Source organism: Pipistrellus hanaki (genome assembly GCF_964339955.1).
Source record: "Pipistrellus hanaki genome assembly, chromosome: 3".
Taxonomy (NCBI): Eukaryota; Metazoa; Chordata; class Mammalia; order Chiroptera; family Vespertilionidae; genus Pipistrellus; species Pipistrellus hanaki.
Window position 1 is genome coordinate 28,574,962 of NC_140505.1, and position 25,244 is coordinate 28,600,205.

General features: G+C 36.8%; 1 protein-coding gene across 4 annotated transcripts in view; it reads right to left on the bottom strand.

Moving 5' to 3' along the window:
* Nucleotides 1–25,244, bottom strand: part of MYO16 (myosin XVI) — a 505,283-nt gene that overhangs the window by 20,646 nt on the left and 459,393 nt on the right. For all 4 annotated transcript variants that reach the window (XM_084879972.1, XM_084879970.1, XM_084879971.1 and 1 more), the window contains 2 exons: nucleotides 18,944–19,102; nucleotides 3,854–3,945 (listed from right to left, as the gene is read on the bottom strand). In XM_084879972.1, coding sequence (XP_084736098.1) covers nucleotides 3,854–3,945; nucleotides 18,944–19,102 — 251 coding nt within the window. The remainder of the gene's footprint in view (nucleotides 1–3,853; nucleotides 3,946–18,943; nucleotides 19,103–25,244) is intronic.

Below are 25,244 nucleotides of genomic sequence, written 5' to 3' on the forward strand. Positions count from 1 at the left end.
ATGAATATGGAAAAAAGACACTGGGTTTATTTAGTATCCTGCATCTGTTCATTTTGTTAATATGTGACATTACAAAAAGGTTTCTTTGATCATTTGGTAAAACAAACCACATAATTTGTTTCTTGATGTGGATCAATGGCATATTGATTATGTTATGGCACTCATTGGCAGCTGTTTCTGGAGTGGGTGAGATACATACTAAGCTCTCAGGTGCTGCATTGCCACTGTTTTAGACAGACACCATCAATGCTTTCTTACAATGAACACTTGAATCTGACAGATATTAATAACAATGTTTATGCTCTTTAGAAAAACAAAAGAATATAAAAAAGGCTTGGCAAGAAATATAACAAATACCCATAGTGAAAATCAAATATCATAAACCACACAATACTACTGTGGAGAACAGACAGCTGAGAGGAATAAAATGGCAAGCAGTGAGAGTTGGTAAAGTTAAAATGAGAATGTAAATACAAATAAATTGTACTCAAACAGAAAAAGAAAACATCTCATTTTTCAATGTCAAGTGTGGACCCCTCACCAGATGTGCAACCAGCAATTTCACGCCAAGGGCAAGCACTAAACATTTATTTTATCCAACCCTGCCTGGCACCCTCCTGTCTTCAGGACACCCCTCCTGCGCTGCTCATGCTTTTGCGCTATTTATAATCCATGGGCTTCCTGTGTCAAGTTACCTGGCCTTTTACGTCAGCAGAGGTTTGCAATCACAGCAAAAAATGCTAAGAAGTCATCTGGGGTTGGAGGATGTTCTCAGTATTTCGCTCACTGCTGAGTCTCCAGCCACTGAGTTATTTCCAAAGGCTTGCATCATGCCAAATGGCACCAAACTTTTTTAAAAGGGATTTTACATCTCATAAAATGTCAAGTGGGTAAATATATTATTTTTACAAACATTGGTTGTTGCATTCTAAAACCAATGTGAAGTGGCTTCTATAACCTATGAAATTCTAAATTTGAGTGCTGGCTGTGTCACAAAGCCCACCTCCAGGGCTAGTACGTGGAATTCCATGACATCACACATTCATTGCTAGTTTTATTCATGCTGAGTGCTTTGGAAGGTCATGAGCATTTTATCTCAGTTCACAGCATGGACCTACCAATCTATATAAGGAGCATAAATGAACTCAGCCACATTCACGATAGAGCTAATGTCTCAGTTTGCACTATTTTCAAATATTTTAAGTAAAATTATTTTTTACTACTTTTATGTAAATCCATGATGTTTTGCTAAATAATAACATTAATAAAAACCATGATGCAAATGAATATAAACTATATTTTTAATATTCAGTACCATGAGGAAAGAGTATTAAATTACTGTCCGTTAACATTCTTATTTGCAAGCAATGAAAACTAACTCTAAACATATTAACAGTTAAAAGTTTTATTGGAAGGGAAAAGAATGACATGAAGTTAGAAAGATCTCACAAATTGGACAAAGATGGATGCAGTGGCTGGCACTAGACATACATTGACCAACATCTGCTGCCACTGGAGGGAGCCGCCACTGCCAGATGTGACCCCCATGGAGACATCTATTCTGACCTTTCCATTATATGTCTCTCACTCCATAACCCATGGTTAATAGAGGGACTGGGCAATTCTCATATGTATTTGTCTAGCTGTCAAGGGAGAGAGAAAAAGGGAGTCTCCCCCTTAACATTTCACTGTGGTACGTGAGAAACTTATGACTGACAGCTAAAAATAACAAATCATCAATGTCTACTACAGCTGCTTAAATTTTTGTCTTGAGCCAAACATTCTTCAACTTTTATGAAAAAGTCGAATTACTCCTGCATTCCTTTAGTAGGTTATAGTAAGTTCATTCTCAGAAACAGGACTTAGGAAGCTGACATCCATTCAGACTGTAGACTCTGAATCTCCCTATAATCTCGAGCAAATTACTAAATCTATTCCCTGCTTTTTTTGTCTACAATAATGCCCATATGTTTTACCTTCCTTAAAAATATTTTATTAAAATCACAGATGATGCTAATTAAAATATAGACATTCTTAAAGAGGAAAGGATCAATATTTTAGTCAACATTTAATTTTGCTGCTATATGTCTAATCAGTCCAGCTGACTTTATAGAATTTCTATTTAATTGCATTCATAGAAAATCTAAAATGTAACACGCCTGTATGTGTCCATATTTCCTCTATAAATGTGACACAAGAGGCATTTATGCTGAAAGACGTGTGGCCATTAAATGCATCATTTCATATAACTTGTATAGCTTTTCAACCGTGAGGAATGTGTCCTACCATGAAAATACCCATACTTTTACATGGAATAAAATGACCCTGGTTTTCCATTTCCTTGAGGAAAAAAAAAAAGAGCATTATGAGATAACTGGAGGCTGACATATTTGCATTTGAAAACAAGCCTCCATTGAAAACTAGGAATGGGAAATTATTCCTGGTGACCTTTCCCATCTCTCTTTGCTTCTTGGCCAAGTCCATGAGAGATCAGAGGAAAAGTTACAGAGATGCCTATGTTAAGAACCTTCTTTTAATATTAACCTTTCCTCTAGGCACCACATTGTGGTGGGAAGCCTGGGAAGGATGACACTGTGCTCTCATGTACAGGAGTCGACCCTGTAATAAAAATCAAGCCAGTGTTCACAACAAGCAGTGCCCTCTGTGAATTACCTTAGATAAAGCATCTGTAATGCTTACAAGGCAAAGGAAGCGCTTTCTAAGGAACAGAGAGGAGATTAGGACAATCTACTATTGCAACCAATTAGCATTTTCTTTCAATTTCAGTGTAAATGATTTGAGCAGATTACCTCCTGTGAGATTTATTTTTAAGATTAAAATTATTGATTTTTCACACTGCCTCATCAGTGTTATTTAGAAAAGTCTCATCTGATAATAAGGCCATGCTTACATTATGCCAAATATTCAGATGCAAGTAGATCATTAGCTGGATAGTTGATTTCATGAAAACATCTGGATACTTGACTGAGATTTTCAAAGAATTTTACACAGATATTTGCAATAATAAAAGTTGTAACAATAACTTCATATGAAATAATAATTCTGTTGCTACACATTGAGTATGCTGAGAAAAATGTCTGATATATTGTTGTTTGTATATCTCTTTGAATGCAAAGTGGTATCTTTTTGAAGATAATAACTGAAAACAGTATTTTAAAATTCAACATAGCAAAACACCAAACTATATTATATAAATTCTTCTTCTTTCTAAAAACACTAGTGGTTATTTATTTTTTCTTGATTTTGGTAAACTTTCTAAGGCCAAGCACATTAAGCATATATGTAAAAATCACTGAAACACAATGTTATACACTGCCACCTCATTTTGATTTTACTGGGCTCTGATCACACATCATATTTTAATTGAATTTGGATTGCATGAAATTTGGAAGAAGTAATGGCATATAATGGCATGCCAAAATCACAGGTGCTTCATGTATTTTATTTCCATGTGTTGTCACTTAAAGTGCCCTTATTTCAGCTGAGGTCAAATATGGAAAACTTATTCACATAATTCAGTACATTTAATATTGTCTTCCTCTGACAGTCATTTTAAAATACCATAACATAAATTATATCTACAGTAATCCATTTTCAAACCATTTATTAATTCTTATTTATATGGGACACATTATTATTTTTCAAACCCACAGAAACCTGAAGTCAACTGAGCTAGAGGAGACAGAATGTTGAGCTTGAGAGACTTAGGATGGAGATGGGAGTAGCTCCCCTCTCTAGTCCAGTAAAAATATGTTCCTGGTCATACTTAATGAATTTCTTGTCATAACTTAATTTGTTATCATGGCATCTATGAATATCTGGGAGTCATTACCTGAGTGGTGTGACTCTCTCTATGTCTCTGAAATGTTGAGGTCGCTGTCCCACTCACAGACAACCTGGAGAATCCCTCTTCTTCAGGTAAACCTATGGAAGTCAACACAAAGTAGTTAAGTTATGTGTCCTTTCTCTGAATAAAATAAGTTGTGTAGTTTCTGTAGTAAACGAAAATTTTTATATTTTTTTAGATTGAAATAATCATCAGTTAAATACTAATTGAATAATAAAATTGTTATAAGAAAATATGAAAAAATATAAGAAAACATACACTAGCAAAAGAGATAAAATGATAACGAATAAATATGTTATCATAGCACAAAAGTGAGCAAAATTCAGCAAAGAAGTATTGGAGGGGAGAAGGGAAACCTTTCTATGAGTTGAAAATTGTTTGATGAAAGATCAATGGGGAAAGAGAAGTATGGAAAGTAGGTGAGTTCCTTGAGTTGATACAAGAGACAGAGTTTGTATTTCATTTGTGGGTTAGCAGGGATGCAAAAGAAGGGGTTAGAAGACATATAAAACATAACCAAATATCAAATGAATTCTGTATGGTAGTTTATTTTACATACAAATGGAGGGAAGAGATTGAGTGGAATGCTATAAGAAAAAAGGTCAGGGTAGCTGCCCATCCATAACAGACCAAAATGTAACCACCTATATAGAATGAAGAATGGATTTTAGAAAATTAACACCCTCCCTCCAAATACTATAGAAATACCTATGTAGCACTAAATAATTTTATTAATTATACCTTCTGACAGTAGCACAACTGCTGACACTTTGGGCGATATAATTCTCTGCTGTGGTGCTGTTCTGTGTGTGCATCATGGGATTTTAGCAGCACCCCCGGTTTCTACCTAAAAGCCAGTAGTACCTCCCAGTATGACAACCAAAAATGTCCCCAGAAATTGCCAAACATCCCCTGGGAAGCAAAATCATCCCTCGGTGAGAACCATCCTGAAAGAGGGATCAATATAATCACAAGTAACTTACTAAGGAAAATGAATAGATTTAAAAAATAACTACCCAATGGAATGAGTTCAACCCAAAGAACTTCAAATTCTAAAGTGATTGCTACTCTTAATTGAAATCATGATTCATCAGTATGGTGTAATGGCTTAAACATATACATGATTCCTACATTAAAGTCATTAGAGAATCAAGGCATACTTTTTCCAATTTCAGCAGAGAGTTAGTTGCTTAGGAAAGTCCACAAAAAATCCTATCATCACATAGCCAAGCTTCCCAATTGATCTTCCTGTTATGTATACAAATACGCTGAATGCAAAGGTTAGCTTCATTGAGACTGAGCAGACTAGGGTCAGCACCTGAAAACTGACACTCCTATAGGTGAGGGGGTCATGTGCTGGAGACCGGGTCCCACCACTTGTAATAGCAATGTCCTCAGTTGACTAGGGAAATACTGTAGTAGAGACCATGGTAGCAGGTGTGGGGAAAACAGTGTTAGAGTGATCTGAAATCTAAATAAGAGGTGGGAGCATGGGAATCTAAGTTAGGGCATGAGTTGAAATTTTAGGCAACTAGATCAGCAGACAGTTGGCAGTATGCCCGGGGAGCAGGGCACATCAAAGGATTTGGGACTCAGGTGAAGGAGGGTATCAAAGATGAGGGCACACAGGGCAGATTGACAAGCAAGACAGATGTCTACTGAGAGAACATGGTTCACTGAATGTCTTACTGAAACCAGGAATCTAAGTCAGGAGAAGAAAATTATAACCTGTTTTTCAAAACTAAAATATAAGTTAGAAGTCTACTATGTGAATCAAAGCAGAAACTCTGTTTATTGAGGATATACACTCAGAGCCAAACCCACAGCATAATGTTTTATATAGTACCAATTAAATCAAGTTAAGGAATATTTATGATAAGCCTCTGAATAAGGCACTGGAAAATAAAGAAACACCTCTACTCTTGAGGAGATCAAATTTAACAGGAAAGACCCTTAGCCAGGCTACATAACAGAATGACTTAAGAGGTAAGTAGGAGTACAGGTAACTCTGAGTAGAATCTAGAAAAAAGCAGGAATTAATTCTAACTAAAGGAATTAGAGGAAACATGGTGGTGGAGATGCCAAAAGATCTGGCATTCTAGGATGAGAAGGATTTTGAATGGTGGAGAGCGTTGAGCAAAACAAGTGAGATAAGGCAATAAAATATGAGAAGACTTATCCACATTTGGGGCAGTGGTCTGTAATAACTGCATATAATATTGAATGTCAACTGTAATTTTAAAAAAAATCATGTATGAGAGTATTGCAGCCAGAAGAGGAAACCTGGAGGATGTGTTGGAAGATAGAGCATGTCAGATATTAAAGTTATATAACATTTCACAGAAATGTGATAGTATTTTCTCAGTAAAGGGTAAAACTGCTGATTTCTCAGAGGGGATGTGACACCATTTTACCTAAGTGGTAAGTTAAAAGGCATTTCTTAGCTGTTGACTAAAGAAATCCTTGACCTTAGAACCTGTGGTAGGTTAACAGGACAGGGGCAATGGTTTTAGTTTGAGCAAGATACATATGTGGGAACAAAGAGCCAGGTGATGACACAGGGTGAGTGAGTAGGGAAGGTGCCAGGAAAGTCGGTGTGAATGGTCTCCTCCTGATAAAGGAGGAGTGAGGAGGGTATAAAGAATGAGTAGTGTGGAGTGGAGGAAATCCTTGACACTTGTAACACATGGACACTCATGGCTAATATACTAAGCAAGTGTGAACTATATAAAGTAAAGTAATAGTTGGGAAATATTGAGGTGTAAAGGAAGTTAGAGGACAGGACTTTTTCTTTTAAACCAATGTAATATTTTATGTTGCTGCAATATTGAAAGCAGTACTTCTTTAAGGCAAATTATCCAAAAGTGACACCAAAGGCACAGACCATGAATAAAAAAAATGATGAATGCTTTCATTCAAACTTTAACAATAAATGAGTTAAAATATAAAATAAATGCAAATTAAAAAGAACAATATAGAATATTCAAATACATTAAATAAAAGGCTTGATTTTTCTTAAAGCATCCTACAAGTCAAAATAAAGGTCCTATCCTTAGATTTTAAAATGTGGGCAAAGAATCTGTATAGAAAATTTAAATGAATATATATATAATCACTAAATAATAAACTTATTCATTTTCATTAATGCAAAGAAATGCATATAAGACTATAGTAACTTTACCCATTTGACCTAGCAAGATAGCAAATATTTCAAAACTTTTTATTATATAATATTCACAAACCCATAAAAGGGAAGAGAATATGTAGTGAAATTCCATTTATTCATCACCACACTTTGGAATTTTCATTATTTTAATCTTGTTTCATCTACTCATTATCTTTTCAGAAAATATTCCCAGAAATTTAAAAATTTTCCAAAATCATTTCATGAGTAAATTCTTGAGCATGTGTCCCTAACTGATAAAGATAGTCTTGTGTGTGTTTTATTCTGACATTATGAGGATTTCCTCATGCAGCTAAGAACACAGTATGCATAGACTCCAGCATAGCCCCAAAGTCGTGGGGGTAGAAAATTCATCTGTGTGTTCCCATAAGGTTGTGATGTCAGTGTTGGGGGTGGGCATCAAAGGTTAACCTGGAGCCACCTATTTGTTGACTTCCATTGCTAGGTAGGTTTCCACCCCAGAATGATTGCTCGCACACATTTAAGAACTTGCTCTGGTTGTCTCAGGGCCACAACCTTTTCCTCAGCCCAGGATCTCATATGATAATTTTCCAGTTTAAATAGTGCTATGCCCCTTCTTCAACCTATTTTTTCTATAACAGCAACAGTGTGCTTCAAAGTGCTAAGCATGTCTGTTCAATATGAAACCTTCACTTTAAAAAGCCACACAAGCCTGGCCTGCATGGCTCAGTGGTTGAGCATTGACCTGTGAACCAGGTCATGGCTCAGTTTTTGGTGAGGGCACATGCCTAGGTTGTGGCTTGACTCCAGTGTGGGGACATGCAGGCAGCAGGCAATCAATGATTCTCTCTCACATTTGATGTTTCTATCTTTCTCTCCGTCTCCCTTCTTCTCTGAAATCAATCAATATTGAAAAATCAACAAAAAGCCACACTTGTACAAAAGATAGAAGTAATGTCTTCTGAAACTCTACTCATCCTATATACCTGCCCTCGAAATATCCAGCTCTTCTGTTCCAAAAAAGCATGCTCAGGTTTGAGGGAAGGCATTCCCCACACACTGATGTAGAACCAACACAACACTCCACAAAATGTACTGCTCTTCATTGGAGCTTGGCAGAGGGGCAGTTAGGAAGTCATCAGTCTCGATCCAAGGTCAAGGCAGGGGAGGGAGATCTGTTGTCTCTCACCTCCTGTAGTGATTACTGCTCAGAGCTTTGTATATTAAACTGTCCCTAGGATGCTCAGGAGGACTGTCTTTTATTTAGGACGTTCTTATCAGTTATGATGTGGATTCAGACTGGGACAGACTGTAAAGGGTGGTTGTAACACTGCATTTTATATGCTCTACCAGTTAGAATCTTCTAGTCAAATTCCCTGTCATTCCACAGGAACCCAAGATTGTTTAGTTAACAGGAATAAGATTTATAATAGATTCTCTTTTTATGTCTTTCTTGATCTATGACTTTATTCCTTCCTTGATTTCTATGAAGTTAGACATCTGTGCTCTCCTATCTCTTCAGCCACCTATTCTGTACCTTCATGTTTGCCCTTCTCAAGGTATATTTCTCAAAGTTTGGCACTCTGCGTGGCTTTGTGGTCAGATACTCTTTTTTCCCTCATTTATCTTTATACTTTTTCCTCAGAGGCTATCAACCATCCCCATTTCTCAAGCTTCCTTCAAAATTTGCCTTTCCTATTTTTCCATTTTGGAATCCTCACCTAAACTCTAAAACTATAATCATTGTTTCCATAAGAATTATCTATAGCCAGAAGTCCTTCTTATCTTTTGAACTCTAAATCCTATCCACAGAATTAGTGTCTTTTTAGAACTTCCTTTTTTTCTGTTAGAGTCCACTATTCTTCATCCTTAGTTAGGTTCTTGTAGTCATCCTTCACTACTTTTTCATTTTCTCTTATTCCAATACCTCCTCTAAAACTCTTGCTGGGTGTATACAGCCTGCAAAGGCCCAAGTGGAAGAACACAAAATTGCTACTCTCAATTAAAGTTTTTGTTCCATTGTTTACTCTGAATAATACAATCAGGTAAATTTCTCCAAAATGGCAGACAGTGCCCCCTCCAAACAAAAACAACCCTTTCATAGTCACTCTTCAATGCCCTATACATTCTTAACACTTTCCCTCCCTGAATATTGACTTACCTATTCTATCAAATCAACCAATTCTCATCCAGGCCACAAGACATGGTGCGGTAAATTTTCTTCAATAAAAGTGTTCCCTTCTTACTAAATTGAATACTATTTATTTTGAAAATCCCAGTCTTTACCATGAAATGCCATTAATTATCCCAGCCCATAACAATCACCTCTTCTATGTGGAGGCAATAGATAACCATTATTTACATATTTATTTGACACTTGTCACTGGCTGCCCTATTTTGTGATCTCTCTTGATATGGAATGCCAACCTTTTATGTATTTTCTTCATTTTACATATGTGCTCACAAAGAGCACATCTCGAGTTGTTTAGAATTCCTATCACTCCCCATGCATAGCAAAATTCCCGCATGCAATGGGTGGTTATAAATGCTTTGATTGACTGAAGTGCATCTGTCTTTCATTATACTTCCTTCTGCCATTCTGCCCTTTATATTAGTTTGAATCCTCCAATCTAGGGATGAAACAATATTCCCTTGAACTCTATCTATGCATCCTGACTTTTATTCATCCCAGAGGCTCCAAACAGCAATATCTGTGATTGCTCTTCATACCAGTATAGGCCATGAAAATGATATGCTTTTTGTACACATGAGTGTATGTGGGTCTATGTGTAAATAAATCATAAGTCAAAGATTCTAGCAGTATAGCCTTTATGTTTTTGAAAAAAAATAATTCCTGCTTTGCACTGACTTTATTTCATACATACATTTTTAAAAAATCTTTCTTGGGTAAATTCTAGGGGTCTTCTAGCTCTAAAATATCTAAGTTTTTATGATAGCTATATATAGGTAATATTTACTGGGAACTAACTTTGTGCTAGTCTCATCATGCTAAGTACTCATAACAATCCTATGAGGCAATCCTTTGGTTATCCCCAGTTTTCAAATGAAAAAAAAGTGAGAACTGGAGAGGTTAAATAATTTTCTCATGGTCACAGGGTTAGTAAGCATCAGAACTGGGAGGAAGAATACAACACTGCTAAGAAACTAAAGTTGACCATACCAATTTCGTGTTCTTCCACCTGACCCTCTGCAGGCTTCGTATACACACTCAGCAAAAGTACTGAGAGTGTACTGGCAGGAGGCAAGACATAGGGAGTGAAGGATGACTCCAAGAACATGAAACCAATGATGGGTAAAGGGTATACTCTTTCACAGGAAAAAGGAAACTAAGTTTCAGCATGTCAATCCAGCCTTTTTCAACTCTGACTTCTCAACCACAGTGGAGAAAATTTAATTAAATAAAACCCAAATTAGAAATTATTTTATATGACTTCAAAAGGTTTTTAACTAAATGCCCGAGGAGCTTGCTTTCTTCGCAAAGCTACCTTCTGCTGCTCAAAATAGATGACTGCACAATATTCCAGATTGTCAAGTGAAAGCTTGCTTCCGCTGGCAGTTAGCCTTTGAGTCAGACAACAGTAAGAGTTCCAAAGAATGTATAAATCCCCATAAACAAAACGATGTTGTAACAAATGTCTATATGAACATATTTCAGAGGCTCCAACCAGAGGCCCTTTTGTCTTTGGTCCAGATCTATCTTGAGGCACAGCTAATTGAAAGCCATACTTGATGTTCCTAGTCAGTGTGATTTATTGCTACAGAGGCGCTAAATTCAATATGGTGCTGGAATCTATGCAAAGAATGTAGAGCCCCTGGACCTGCAAATAGTCTGGTCCAGGACTTCCCAATGGAAAGCCCTTTATCACCACAGATAATTCTTGTTGTGCACTGAGGATGAGCACAGTGCAAATGAAAAGCTGTAATCTTCTCAGAATGATAAATGTAAAAATCAAAGATACTAACTGTATTCTTTAATTGTCATTTTTCCTGATGTCCAGCCATAAAATGTATATTCATTGAGCAGCAAGAAAGAAAATCATACTGAGCATAAAATGTCTTAGATGGGATTATTTTTATATCTGTGTTTCCCCACAAAAACAGACATCTTTATGTTCATAATATTTTGTTTGATATAACTAAAACGTTCTAACACTAAAAACCACTCTCTAATATAATGATAAATAGCCACAAGTCCAGGGAATAATTAAGTATACAAAAAAGATCTAAGTCTGTGTTCACATCAGTAAAAGGATGGCAATTAAAGTAAGTGATAGCTATAATTACCCACACATAACTATATTTCAGCAAATGAACAAACAGATAATTATTTCTGGGAAGCAGAGGTAGCATGCAGATACTGGCATTCAGGAGAGAAATCGTTTCCTAGAAAAAATAACACCACTTCTGATTCTATTAGGACTTCAAGTTATTTTAAACATTTATTTCTATCTTGTGCCTTTATTTAGAAAGCACATTGACTCTACGTTGTGAATTATGAATCAGTACTAATAGCCACTTTACTATAATGATCATGAATATATCATGTGTTTCACATGTGTAATATCTGTTTAATTTTTATCCTACCAATGAAGAGACATTTTCTGACTCTGCCTCCTGCACGGTACTTACTGGTTCATATGTAATATGCAACATTGTTTTAATCGATAACTGCTTACTGAGTGGCTAAGTATCCAGGGCATTGTGCCAGGGATTTTAATAATCATAGGAAGTCTTTAGGAACCCAGAAGTTCATAGTATTCACAAAGAAGATCAAGTTAAACATATCAAGTGGCCTTGAAAAATTAAAATTCCATTTGAAATAATTTTCCCTTTGTATATTCAAGTGGTTTTCTGGGTTTATTTTAAAATCTTATCCCTATAAGCATTAAGGAACAGCATACAAGTCTGTGTTCCGGGGTTTGAAAGAATACTATTTTGAGGTTTAGACGCCTGATATTCCTGGAGACATAATTTTATTTTATTAATTTCAAGGAATGTAGTCTACAAAAATTTCCATTTTGGTATAGAGCAGTTTTTGTTTATTCCATTGGCCTTTAGTTTTATTTTGATTTTTAAGTAAGAATCAAAGGGTTGGTTTTGTTGTTGTTTTTGTATTTAAGTTTTCTAGTACCATTTCTGAAACCATAGCTTTTACATTTCAATCAAAACACGAACAAATTAAATATTTTGGTGAAATAAAGTTGTAATTTTCTCTTTCTTTAAGATAGGATACTCATCATAGGTGAGCTAGGGAGAATGTTATGAAGTGAAACTTTGACAAAAGTAATGAGTATATGATCATCTTTCTAAAATATTTGTTTATTCAGACTTGATCACTCTAATATATTTTAAATTTATCTTTTTTTTTAATGCCTGGTCTTAAATACCATAAGATTGCAAGTAAAATGATATTACTTTCCTTTTAACTAGAATATAGAACTTTTGTGAATTATTCTATCACACACTTGATGTCTACTGCTGTTACTCATATTCGATTTTTATTATTTTAAGAAATGTAATTTGAATATAAGTGTATACAATGTATATATTTGTTATACTTACTGCCTCACAAAAGGTTAGCTTCAGAGATTTCAGAAAGTAATTTATTAAAGGATTATATCTCAATAGTTCTATCTAGACACACATAAATCTGAGCATTATACAATAACATAAAATGTTTTACCAAATGTCTATTTTAATCAAGCTGGAGTAATACATCATAAACACTCAGTGTTATTTTAAGGGTGGAAAATTGGGGGATAATTTTAATATCTAACAAATAGGGCTTGGCTATTTTATATCATAATAATCCCATATGATGGAATGCTATGCATCTAGTACCATTAATGGGTAGCAGTAAACAATTCAGATCTATATTTGTTGACATGGAGATAAATTACATGATATACTTAAGGGGAAAGAAGATTATTAAAATTATATGTAGAGTATATTTCAAACTTTATAAAAACAAAATAAAATATATAGAAATGTATATATATTCATTTAAAAAAATAAAATTTGACACAGTGGAACACTAGAGATATTCCCAAATGTTACTCAAATATTTAAAGTAATTTTGGTAATAGAACTGATGGTAGTTCTTATTCTTTATTCTTTCCTACGTTTTCCAAACTGTCACATAGAGGATGTATAATTTTTATAATCTGCATATAATTATAAATGCCATTTAAATTCACATACACACACACACACACACACACACATACACACATACACACACACACACACCTTTTTTTTTTTTTTTTTTTTTTTTTTTTTACAGAAAGTTGCTAAAGTTATTGAAGAGAAAATATTAAGCAAGGCTAAAATTTGGGGATCCTGGGAGCCTATATCATTCTTTGTCAAACCTGTGTCTGTACTTAGTAGTAATAAATGTGTGGCAACTGTAGTTCTTTTTTCTAGATGCCTTTATTACTGGTCTAAAAAGCCTTATTTTACCAGTGTCGTCACCCCTATCCAACCCCACCCCCCTCACATTGCAACCAAAGTCTCCTTCTTATGAACCAAATACTTATAGTTAATATATATATATATATATATATATATATATATATATATATATATATTTGTAAAAAAAAAGTATTCAACTACAAATTAATTTAATATTTACATTATTAATTAGCTTTCTTCTTTCTTTCTTTTTTTTTTTTACCACCTTACATGTTATATCTGAAAATATTCTGAAATAAGGCAATAAGCAGGAAATGTCTGAAATCATCTGATAGAATTATTTTCAATTTAGAAGCACAACTAGAGCATCAGGGATGCACCAACCAACTTCCCTGGACATTCAAGCAAGACCACAGTCAGGAGACACGGCATATTCCAAGCCTTCCCTGGACCTGGCTTACCATCAGCTGAAGGCTAACAAGGGGCAGGTAGATTTCTATTACTTTTCTCCATTTTTGTTAGTTGCATTTTTCTTGTTTTTGAGATATATATATCTATTCATCTAAATTTACAAATTGTTTTGGTAAACATATGTTCACCATTTACTCTTATTTTTTTAATTTTTGCAAGATCTGTGATAGATCCCCCTTGTAATCCCTAGCATTGGCTATTGTGTCCACTTTACTTCTCTATTTCTCTATATAATTCCCTGTAAGAGAATGATCATTTTACTCATGTTTCAAATAAGTTTTTTTTTCCCAAAGAACCAACTTTCAGTTTTATTGCTTATTTTATATTTCAATAATTTATGTCCTTGTCTTTATTATATCGTTCCTTTCTATTCTTTTTTAAAGAGAGTAGAAGGAAGAAAGGAAGGGAGAAGACTGTGAGGAAGGGAAGAAAGGAGGGAGGGAGGGAGGGAGGGAGGGGAGAGAGAGAGAGAGAGAGAGAGAGAGAGAGAGAGAGAGAGAGAGAGAGAGAGAGAGAGAGATGTGAAAGGGACAAATCAATTGATTGCCTCCCACAAGGCTCAGACTGGTGCCAGGGATCACTCTAGTATGTGCCCTTGACCAGAATCAAACCTGAGACCCTTCAGTCCACAGGCTGATGCTCTATCAACTGAGCCAAATGGGTTTGGACTCCTTCCATTTTCTTGATGTTTAATTTTTGTTTCTAACTTGTTGACACTTTTAACACTGATTTTCAGTCTTTGCTTTTTTGCTATAATACGCATAAAGCTATAATTTCCTTTGATTAAGGGGTTAGCAACACCCCACAAATTCTTGTTTTTATTGTTATTAGTAAAAACTGTGTGTGTATATGTGTGTGTGTGTGTAACAGAAATATAATTTTTATTTTCAAAATAGATGACAATTGTTTTAAAATATGTACATGGTGAATCTTTTCATTTTCTATTTCTTTACATTAACATTTTCATTATTTTTATGTTTTACATATTCTTTAGAAATCTTAGGCCATAAAATATATTAATCAATTCATTTTTAATGTGAATTTATATAATATGAGAGTCTTTTAAAGTTTCATGTGATTCAATTATGTTTAACTGTTTTCATATATGCTTTCTTATTTACCGTCTAAGATCTTTCTATTTGTGTAACCTTTCAGATATCTCTATTTTACTCCACCCTCCCCTCCCTTTTTTCGCCATCCTTTTGGTTAATTGACTTTTTATTATTATATTTTACTCTTTCTATTTGTTTGGGAATTGTATACCCCACTATTCTTTCAGTAGTTACCTTTGAAAGTATAACCTGTTAGCTTGACTTAGAATATTAAGTATTGTATTTTACCCTCTCCTGACCTCACTGACTTTTAAAAATTGTTTTGTATTCCTCTTTGAATCTCTGAACATTTTGAGTCTGACCATGTTTAATTCTTCAGTTTTTATTTTTATCTTTATAAATATTCTAACTCCCCTTCATTCTTATGAGTTTTTTATTGATTAAATATTCTGGATTGGCAATTATTTTATTTGACATGTTAAATATGTTCTTTCATTGTCTTTGGACTTTAATTGTTACTCCTTTGAGTATTTTGTCTTTTCAACTGCTGGCTGCTTCTAAGACTCAGGCTTGGTCTTTATTTTACCACCGATATACTCAGGAGCATTTTTCTTTTTATTTATTCTATTCAGGTTTTGCATATTTTCTTTTCTATTTATACCAAAATAACATTTACAAAGAGGAAGAGTCACCCTTATTAGATGCACACATCTATGGGTTTATGGGAACATATGCATTCCTGTTTGTCAATGGTACCATATAGTCCTCTGTTGTACTCTGTGGTCTGAATGTCTGTATCCCCCATGTTGAAATTCTACTCCCCAAGGTGATGGTAGGTGGAGGTGGGGCCTCTGGAAGTACACTAGGTCATGAGGGCAGAGCTCTCATGAATGGGATTAGTACCCTTATGAAAGGGTCCCCAGAGAGCTCCCAGGCCCCTCTGCCATGGGAGGTCATAGAAGTGGGCAGCTAGCCAAAACTGGTTTGGCTCAGTGGATAGAGCCTGCGGACTGAAAGGTCCCAGGTTCGATTCTGGTCAAGGGAATGTAATTTAGTTGCAGGCACATACCCAGTAGGGGGTGTGCAGGAGGGAGCTAATCAATGATTCTCTCTCATCGATGTTTCTAATTATCTATCCCTCTTTCTTCCTCTCTGTAAAAAATCAATAAAATATATTTTTTTAAAAAGAAGAAGAAGAAGTGGGCAGTTAGCAGTCTGCAACCTGGAAGAGAGCCCTCCCCAGAACCCGACTATGCTGGCACCCTTATCTGGGAGTTGTAGCCTCCAGAAATGTGAGCAGTGCATGTCTGCTGTTTACTAGCCACCCAGTCTTTGGCATCTTGTTACAACAGCCAGAACTAAGACAGCAGTCCGTCCTCTGCTCCCTGTGCTATATCCAGCCTCTAGCAACCACACATATGTTTTCTGTCCGATAGTGTTGCCTTTTCCAAAATGTCATATAAATGGAATCACAGTTACAGTCTTCAGATTCTAACATTTTTTTTTTTCACTTAGTGTCATGTGTTTGAGATTCATGCATTTGGTGAGGTATAATAGTTCATGATTTTTTATTGCAGAGTTTTTCCTTGTGCTGCGGGTCAGCCTAAACAATGGCCCCAAATGGGTCCGCCTCTAGTCACTCACACCTCACATAGTCGCCTCCCATCTAGTGGACTGAATATATAACTTCCTTCTAACAAACAGAACATGGCAGAAGTGCTCAATGTCCCGCCCAATGGTGGCTTCCCTCACGAGTATTCTTGCTAGCCACTGTGGATTGCTTGCTCTGGGGGAAGCCAGTTGCCCTGCTGTAAGGCCACCCTAAGGAGTAGCCCTTGTAAGTAAGCTGGGAAGTGGATCTTCTGAGGCCTTCCAGGGCCCATGTGAGTAAGCTTGAAAATGGACCATCTGTCAACAAAGCATCAAGATGGCTACTAGTATAGTTCTGGCTGAGAGCTGATAGCTATCTCACAAGGGATTTTGTACCAGAGGCAATCAGCTCAGCCACATCCAGATTCCTGACCCAAAAAACTGGACAATAATAGCTGTTTGTTTTAGTATTTGGCTTCTAAGTTTGGGAAGGGTGGGGGTGGGGGAGTTACACAGCATTAGGTAGCTAATACAACCTAGTTAACAGTTGAAGAAAACTTTATTTCCAGAGTTAAGGATTATGAATTCAGGCACCACAAGCATTTGCATACAGGTGTTTGTGTGGACACTGTTGGGTAAATGCCCAGGAGTGGGATTGGTGGGTCATACAGAGTGTATGTTATATTACCTAGGAAATTGCCAACTCAAGTCTGTGTCTGGATGCTTTCATCAGCATTGGAAAAATACCTAACATTTCTCACCAAATCTTTTCTCTTGTCCACATGCCTTCTCTTCTTTCCCTAGGATTCCAAGAGTCCTCCTCCCTGACTGTATCCTTTATGCCTCTAAACCTTTTCCTGGAATTTCCATTCTTCTCCTTTGCCTCTTTGTGTCTCATTCTGGATATTGTCTGAGTTATCTTTAGTGCCCCAGTTTTTTATTTTTAAATGGCCGTGTCTAATTAACTTTAAATGCATCCTCCCTTATACTTAATTTTATGACTGTATTTTTTAATTTCAGAATTTCCATTTGACATGTTTTTATCGTTTCCCACTTCTGCTGAAATTCTATCTTTTATCTCCTCAGGCATAGTAAACATACTTATTTTAATGAATGTGCATTTGAAGTCTGATCTTTTGAGCAGCCATGGATATATTGCAATTGACTGCTATTTTTGCTTAGTATATTTTTCAGTTTATTCTGTGCCTGGTACTTTTTGACTATGTATGTATTGAATTGAAGCATAGGATGCTATACTATTTTTCTCTCAGGTACCTGTGGGTCATATCAGTCCTTGAGGTTGCTTTGAGATGGTTCATAGGTGATGTGGTTCCTGATTCTGATTCAAATGATCCTTAGGATGGACTCAGTCTGGCCCCTTGATCCCAGGAGGCAGTTAGAAGCACAGCTCAGTCTTCTCTGCACCAGGTGAGTGCCCCGACTATCCCGTGGAGAAAAGCCTAGACTATATGGGGTTCTTTGCTTGGCTTCCATGGCATTTCATATTCACTTTTTCATTCCTTTCCAGTGTTTCACTGCCTTAGTTTTCTAGTGCAGTGGATCAAATTAAACAAATTTAATAAGTTTTGTCTCACTCTTTCAGATATACTCAGAAATGGGTTGGTCGGAATCTTCCCATTAAGAGCCATGGGGCTCCTTTATGTGTGAGAGAAATAAGTTATTTGTTTAAGCTACTATTAGGAAACTTTTGGAGACATACAGTCAAGCCAATTTCCAAGTGATACATTCATATAATCCAATTAAACACGTAAAGCCAGTTTTGTGTTTACCATGCCTTCAATATTATTTTTTCTTCACACTTTTTAGGTATGAGAAGAAAAAGAGAGTTTTAACTCCTTCTCCTCATACAGGTCTCATTTTATACTGGTTCTCATAGATCAAATACTCCATAAATATTTCTAAAAAATTATCTATTACTGAAAATTACTTTAGTTCTTTGATTTAACCTAAAATGTGTTGTCAATATGCCCCACAGAGACGTTTCATAGTTTATATTCTATTTTCCTTTTTCTTTATTGTTGTTAATCTTTACCCGAGGGTATTTTTTCCATTGATTTTTAGAGAGTGCGGGTGGGGGAAGGGAGGGAGAAACATCAATATAAGAGAGACACATAGATTGGTTTCTCTGACACTCACCCCTATTTAGTCAGGGATCTAACCTGCAACCTAGGTAGATGCCCTTGACAGGGAATCAAACCCTTAACCATTTGTTCCATGGGCTAATGCTTTAAGCACTGAGCATGCTATTTTCCATTTTTTAAGCCTACTTCATTTTTATGTTTTAAATCCATTCTTCAATTTAAAATTTGTAGCTGATACAATTTGAAATTTATCTATTTAGTACTGAGTTGAAGACATGCTTACCATTTGAGATGGAATTGCCATTTTCAGTAGTGATAGCACTGGAGAGCGAATTAGATAATTGAATCCCATGGTTATTTGCATTTCTATCTTGAGTCTCTGTTGTAATCTTTGATGTACTAGGATCATCTTTGCTGGTCAGGTTCATGTTAGTTTCAAAACCTAAAATAAATGTTAGAAATGATTATTCTTCTCTTTTAAAGTAGACTCAATATGTTGAATAAAATATTGAAATGGAATAATGAACTAATCAAATCATTAATTATATTTTAAATGATAACTTAGTAACAATACCTATTCAAATTTATAGCCTACAAAATATTTTTCAAATGTTGCCAAAGCATTGTTAAACATAATGGTTTATACTATATTTAACAAACATTGTTAAACTAAATGGTGAAAATAAATTTGATAATTTGTTATTTTTCAAATGTATCTATAAGGAATTTTTGTTATAGTGCTGACTATTTGAGAAGTCTATTTTCTAAAAGTATGGCAATAATTATGTCTTTGAACTCAGTTTCTGAATTATTAAACTGAGCAGTCCTGAAGCAATCTTACAGCTTTGGGATAAAATAAGAAATATATTTTCAATATAAATGTGAAATGTGTTATTATCCACAGAAATATTAAACTTCAAAACCTTGCCTCTTTATTCTATACCCTAATGAAATTACATGTTATTGTATGTCCCAAATTGAATGCTCTCAGATATCCAAACATAGAAATCATTATCCAGTTAAGGATAAAGAGCCCAATAAAGATTTTTTTTTTTAAATTCTCCTATCTAATAAAAGAGTAATATGCAAATTTACCATCACACCAACACACAAGATGGCTGCCCCCACGTGGTCAAAAATGGCTGCCCCCATTTGGACACAAGATGGCCACACAAGATGGCCAGCAGGGGAGGGCAGTTGGGAGGGACCAGGCCTACAAGGAAGGGGAGTTGAGGGCAATCAAGCCTGCAGGGGAGGGAAATTAGGGGTGACAAGGCTAGGCTTGCAGGGGAGAGTAGTTAGGGATGACCAGGCCTGCAGGGGAGGGCAGTTATAGGTGACCAGGCTGGCAGAAGAGGGAAGTTTGGGGCAAACAGGCTGGCAGGGGAGCAGTTAGACGTCAATCAGTCTGGCATGGGAGTGGTTAGGGAGTGATCCAGCTGGCAGGCAGAAGCAATTGGGGCAATCAGGAAGGTAGGCAGGTGAGCAGTTGGGAGCCAGCAGTCCTGGATTGTGAGAGGGATGTTCGACTGCCCTAAACGGGCAGTCGGACATCCCTCGAGGGGTCCCAGATTAGAAAGGGTGCAAATTGGGCTGAGGGACACAGCACCCCTCTCCCCTCTTGTGCACAAATTTCATGTACCGGGAAGGATAGTATCATCTTTAGGCAGGGTCTACGAACGAGAATGTACAAATCAAGCACATTTGTCATCATGGTGTCAGACTGGCTCCCCCCAACCCATCCCAAAGTCAGGTTCCCCTTCCAGATTAGCCAGGTGCATGAAGGATTGGCTCTTGCTTCCCCAGGGACATCAAAAAAGCTCCAACTTACTTGGAGATTTCTGCTTGACCTCAAGGCTATCCATGTTCTTTCTGCTCTTGTCTGTTGGTACACAGTAGTTTCTGGCTGTCTATATTTAGGCCTGTCTAAGTTTTAGGCTAACAAATTACTCAAAGGCCTAATTTGCTTTTTATACTTTACATGGGGAAAAGCGTTTATCAGTCATGATCCCCGTAAACAGGACCTCAACAGGGCAGAAAGGCTATCCCTGCATTGCTGAAAGGGGAATTAAGGTCACCCAAAGTCATGCAGGTGGAAAGAAGTAGAATAGAACTTTAACGTATGTATTCTAACAATTGTTCAGTTTTGTTTTTCACTAGAAGACAAATTAGGCTATGACTTTCCATGCCATTTCATTGAATTGCTGTTTAAATCCCAAGGAAGGAAATAGGAAAAGTAAAGAGGGATATAAGAGGGAGAGAGAGAGGAAGGGAAAGAAGAAAGGAAGGAAGCAAGCCAGGCAGCCCTCTACAGCTTAGCTCAATCCTTTCTGACTCTTCCTCCTGGACATACTCTCCCCCTGCCCCTGAGGCTCACACTCAATAGCACTACAGATGGCCATTTTCCCAGCTGCTCTATATTGACTCAAATTTCAGTGCTTTGGTCTATGCATCCCCCCTGCCTGGAATGTGCTCTCGACTCAACAACCCTCCCTCTTCCTTACCCTCCTTGTTCAGATCACCCCCACTGCACTGGCCACTCATTTACCAGTAAATAATGTGCAGCACAAGGAAGAATCGGGCTGCCTAACCAGAAAGGCGTGCTAAGGTTTAGAGTAGAAAATCCTGGATAGTTAGAATGAAGGAAACATGAACAGGTCTTTGAAAATCAAGCAGAAGCATTTATATTTCAGTAATCCAGGGAACCATTGCAACTCCTGACTCCTTATACTTAACAAGGTCTTGGTCAAGCCAATGTGCATAAGAACAATGATGCTTTTGAGGTGGGGTGATCTTAACTCTTGACAATGAGCAGTCACCAAGAAAGCTGTAACTGAGAGAATATCTATTCAATCTGGTCAATTCTGTTTTGTCATTGTTCCCTTTCGTCTTTGCAAAGTTAGTAAATCAAGTTTTATTTTAATGTCGTTTTAAGATTCAGACGTTCACCAAGTTTTATTTCTCTTTAAGACTAATTTTTTTGCATTCCTTAATGTTGTTTATTGAGTGCCTACTATGTGCCCAACCCTCCCTCCAAGTGCTGGAGATACAATAATGAATGTCATAGGCAGCTTGGAGCTTACTGGCCAGTTTGACAACAGACAAACAAGCAAAGAAACAAGCAGATAATTAAAAGTGGTGAAATCCCATCTGGGTAGAAAACTTAATGGGAAGTGGGGGTAGGCAGCCAACATTTTCAGAAAGGATGCATCAGGAAAACATACCTAGGGAGTGGCAGTGAGGCTCAGAGAAAAAGGAGAGAGACAAGCAACTGTGTTGATAGACAGCCACCCCCATGTCTGAAGGTCTCAAACACGAAAGAGCTCACCTCTCCCAAGGGACCAGGTCCTCATGAGTTGAGCATGTGGAAGCAAAGGGTAAGTAAGAAAGGATGACAGACATATCGCTCAGCGCTGGGGAGGCCATGGAAGGCAGGCAGAGTTTAGCTTTTGCTCTCAGTGCAGTGGGAGGTTACAACAAAAAGGTACAAGTAGGGAGAGCTCCCCGGGTAAATGGGGACAGTCTTCTTCTGTCTGGTGCTACAAGCCTCAATACTCTGAGACACTGTGTCTCGGCATGAATATTTGATGCAAGCTTTCCTCATAACTGATTTCTATCACATCAACAACTGATATATTTAAATTATAGTGAAAACCTCCACTTGTGCTAGTAAAGCTTAAAAAATCTTTTCATAGTTCAGATCAGTATGTGAAATTGTAGCTAATAAATGTTCTTGCCAAAAACTGGTTTGGCTCAGTAGATAGAGCATTGGTCTGCGGACTGAAAGGTCCCAGGTTTGATTCCGGTCAAGGGCATGTACATTGGTTGCAGGCACATCCCCCAGTGGGGGTGTGCAGGAAGCAGCTGGTTGATGTTTCACTCTCATTAATGTTTCTAGCTCTCTATCCCTCTCTCTTCCTCTCTGTTAAAAAAAAAATCAATAAAACATATTTTTAAAAAATGTTCTTATTTTTACTTTTTAAAAATATTTTGTTAATCCTCACCCGAAGTTATTTTTCTATTGACTTTTTTAGAGAGTGGAAGGGCAGGGGAGAGACAAAGAGAGAAACATTGATGTGAGGGAGACACATCGATTGGTTGCCTCCTGCCCTCGAGGTACGTGTCCTTAACAGGAATTGAACCCTGGACCCTTCAGTTCTAAGGCGAAGTTGCATCCATTGAGCCAACCCAGCTAATGTGCCAATAAATGTTTTGAAATTTATTACAATAAACTGTGACCCTTTCATTATTTACTAAGTTTTTTTTTCCTTTCTATATTTATATTAAAAGCATATGTCTACTCAAGGGTAGCTCTGGATTGTAATAAGGGAATGTCTTTCTTAATGTAAGCTAAGAATTATAATGGCCAGCCTAATGATTATTATTCACATTGCTCTTACAATAATTACCATCTCCTGAGTGTTTATTGTGCTCTAATCCCTGCTAGATGTGATACTTGACTTAACTCTTGTTTTCCAAACAATTCTGAAGAGCTGTCACTATCATTCCCATTTTCAAGATGAGGTCATTGAGGCTTAGGGAGGTTAATCTACATGCAAATGTTTCACAATTAGTTAGGGTTCCAGTTGAATTCAGACTAAGGCATGAAGGGCTCCACCATCCACCCATACTCATTCCTGGGCCTCACCCCTGTGTAAAGTCTTCCCTCCTTATTTCATTTGCTGGTGTAAAAGGATAAGGTAGTTTCCTGTCTGTGGCTTTATCAACCATCTTCAGTGGTAATGAATTCAGATTTGAAAAGTCATACTTTAACCATTGAACTAGAGTTGCCACATCAATACGTGTCCCCACTCTGGGGTTATCCTTACTCGTTAATTTTAACTGGAGGATTCTTAGCATAGTAAATTCTGTGTCAGCCTTAGCTCATAAACACCTTACTCCAAGTTAGCTTCAGATACATAAAAGTATCTGTGCCCAGACTTGTTAATATCTCGATTCAGACACAATGTGGATCAAATGCAGAAATTCTCAATAATTTGATTTTGTTGTGAAGTGTCAGTTTAGAGCATGAATGGTTGGTTGGGATGTTCCTTGTCCAAAGCACACTCATTACCCTGTACTTAAGCACTGAAAAAATTATAACAATAACAAATCAAGAGGACATGGGCATTAAATCTGAGAAAAGCCTTAGTTATAAAAGTGCATACACAAGATGCATATTTTATGGAGACTTTTCAAAGGAATAATACAGAGCAAACAAAGTCATCAAGTTTGTTCATGCCTCCAAGCAGTGGCCTTCAGGGTTTTGAGGGTGAAGAAAAGTCGGTCACACCAAAAGGAAATATTTGAGATTCTTAAGGAATCAAAGCAAATAAGTAGAGAAGTGAGAACTGTAAGATCCTGTATAACGATTTAAGGTATGTCTGAGTCATTTTTCCAATTCTACGTCTTGTGAAATCAGTGGTTTGTGTCACTCAGGGCATCCTTCGGTCAGGTATGTTGTAACATTGGTTGATTCAAATATCCAAGCTGGTTTCTTTTAGCCTATAAACAGGATTTCTCGGTGGCCCCTGACTGATGTTGAAATTAATTACTTTGGAATTAACTCAAAGATAAAGTCTTGGCCTTACATTAGGATATGGCTATTAAATACAAGCAAGCAAAGAAGGCACATTTTAAGTTGAATTTTAATCTAGTGAGAGAGTTGCAGCAAATCTCTAAATGCGAAAACAAAAAACAAAAAAAAATCAGTTGTCCTGTTTTAGTTTTTATAGAACTAAAATATCCCGCTTGGGTGGGTGTGATCCTTTGAAACTGTGGTTTTTCTATAGGTAGTGATATTGCCACCCCACCCTTCCCCACCCTCCCACCTCTGAACAACATTTGGCAATGTCGGGTTATCACACTGAGGGAGGGGAATGCTACTGGCATCTAGTGGGTAGACAACAGGGATGCTACAAAACACCCTACAATATACAGCCCCCTCCCCCAAGATGAAGAATTATCTGGCCCAGAATGTCACCAGTGCTGAGGTTGAGAAAGCCTATTATAAAACCTAAGCCAGATCACGCCATTTCCCCACTCCAGTCTCTCCACTGGTTGCTCATTTTCTGTGGATTAAGATCCAAAGGCTTGCCAAAACCGGTTTGGCTCAGTGGATAGAGCATCAGTCTGCAGACTGAAGGGCTCCAGGTTCAATTCTGGCCAAGGGCATGTATTTTTCCGGCATATAAGACAACTTTTGAAACGAAAAAAAGTCAACCGAAAATCAGGGGCAAAAGACCAAAATTGCACAAAAATTACCTGCAGATCTTGACGGTAAAGTAAGTCTTTTCTTTGAAGTGGGGGGTAGTCTTATACAGCAAATATAGGCCTAAACCTATGTTTTAACTGTAAAATTAGGAAGTAGTCTTATACACCGGAAAATACAGTACCTTGGTTGCGGGCACATCCCCAGTAGGAGGTGTGCAGGAGGCAGCTGATGGATGATTCTCTCACATCAATGTTTCCAACTCTCTAGCCCTCTCTCTTCCTCTCTTGTAAAAAATCAGTCATATATATATATATATATATATATATATATATATATATATACATATATATATATATATATATGATCCAAA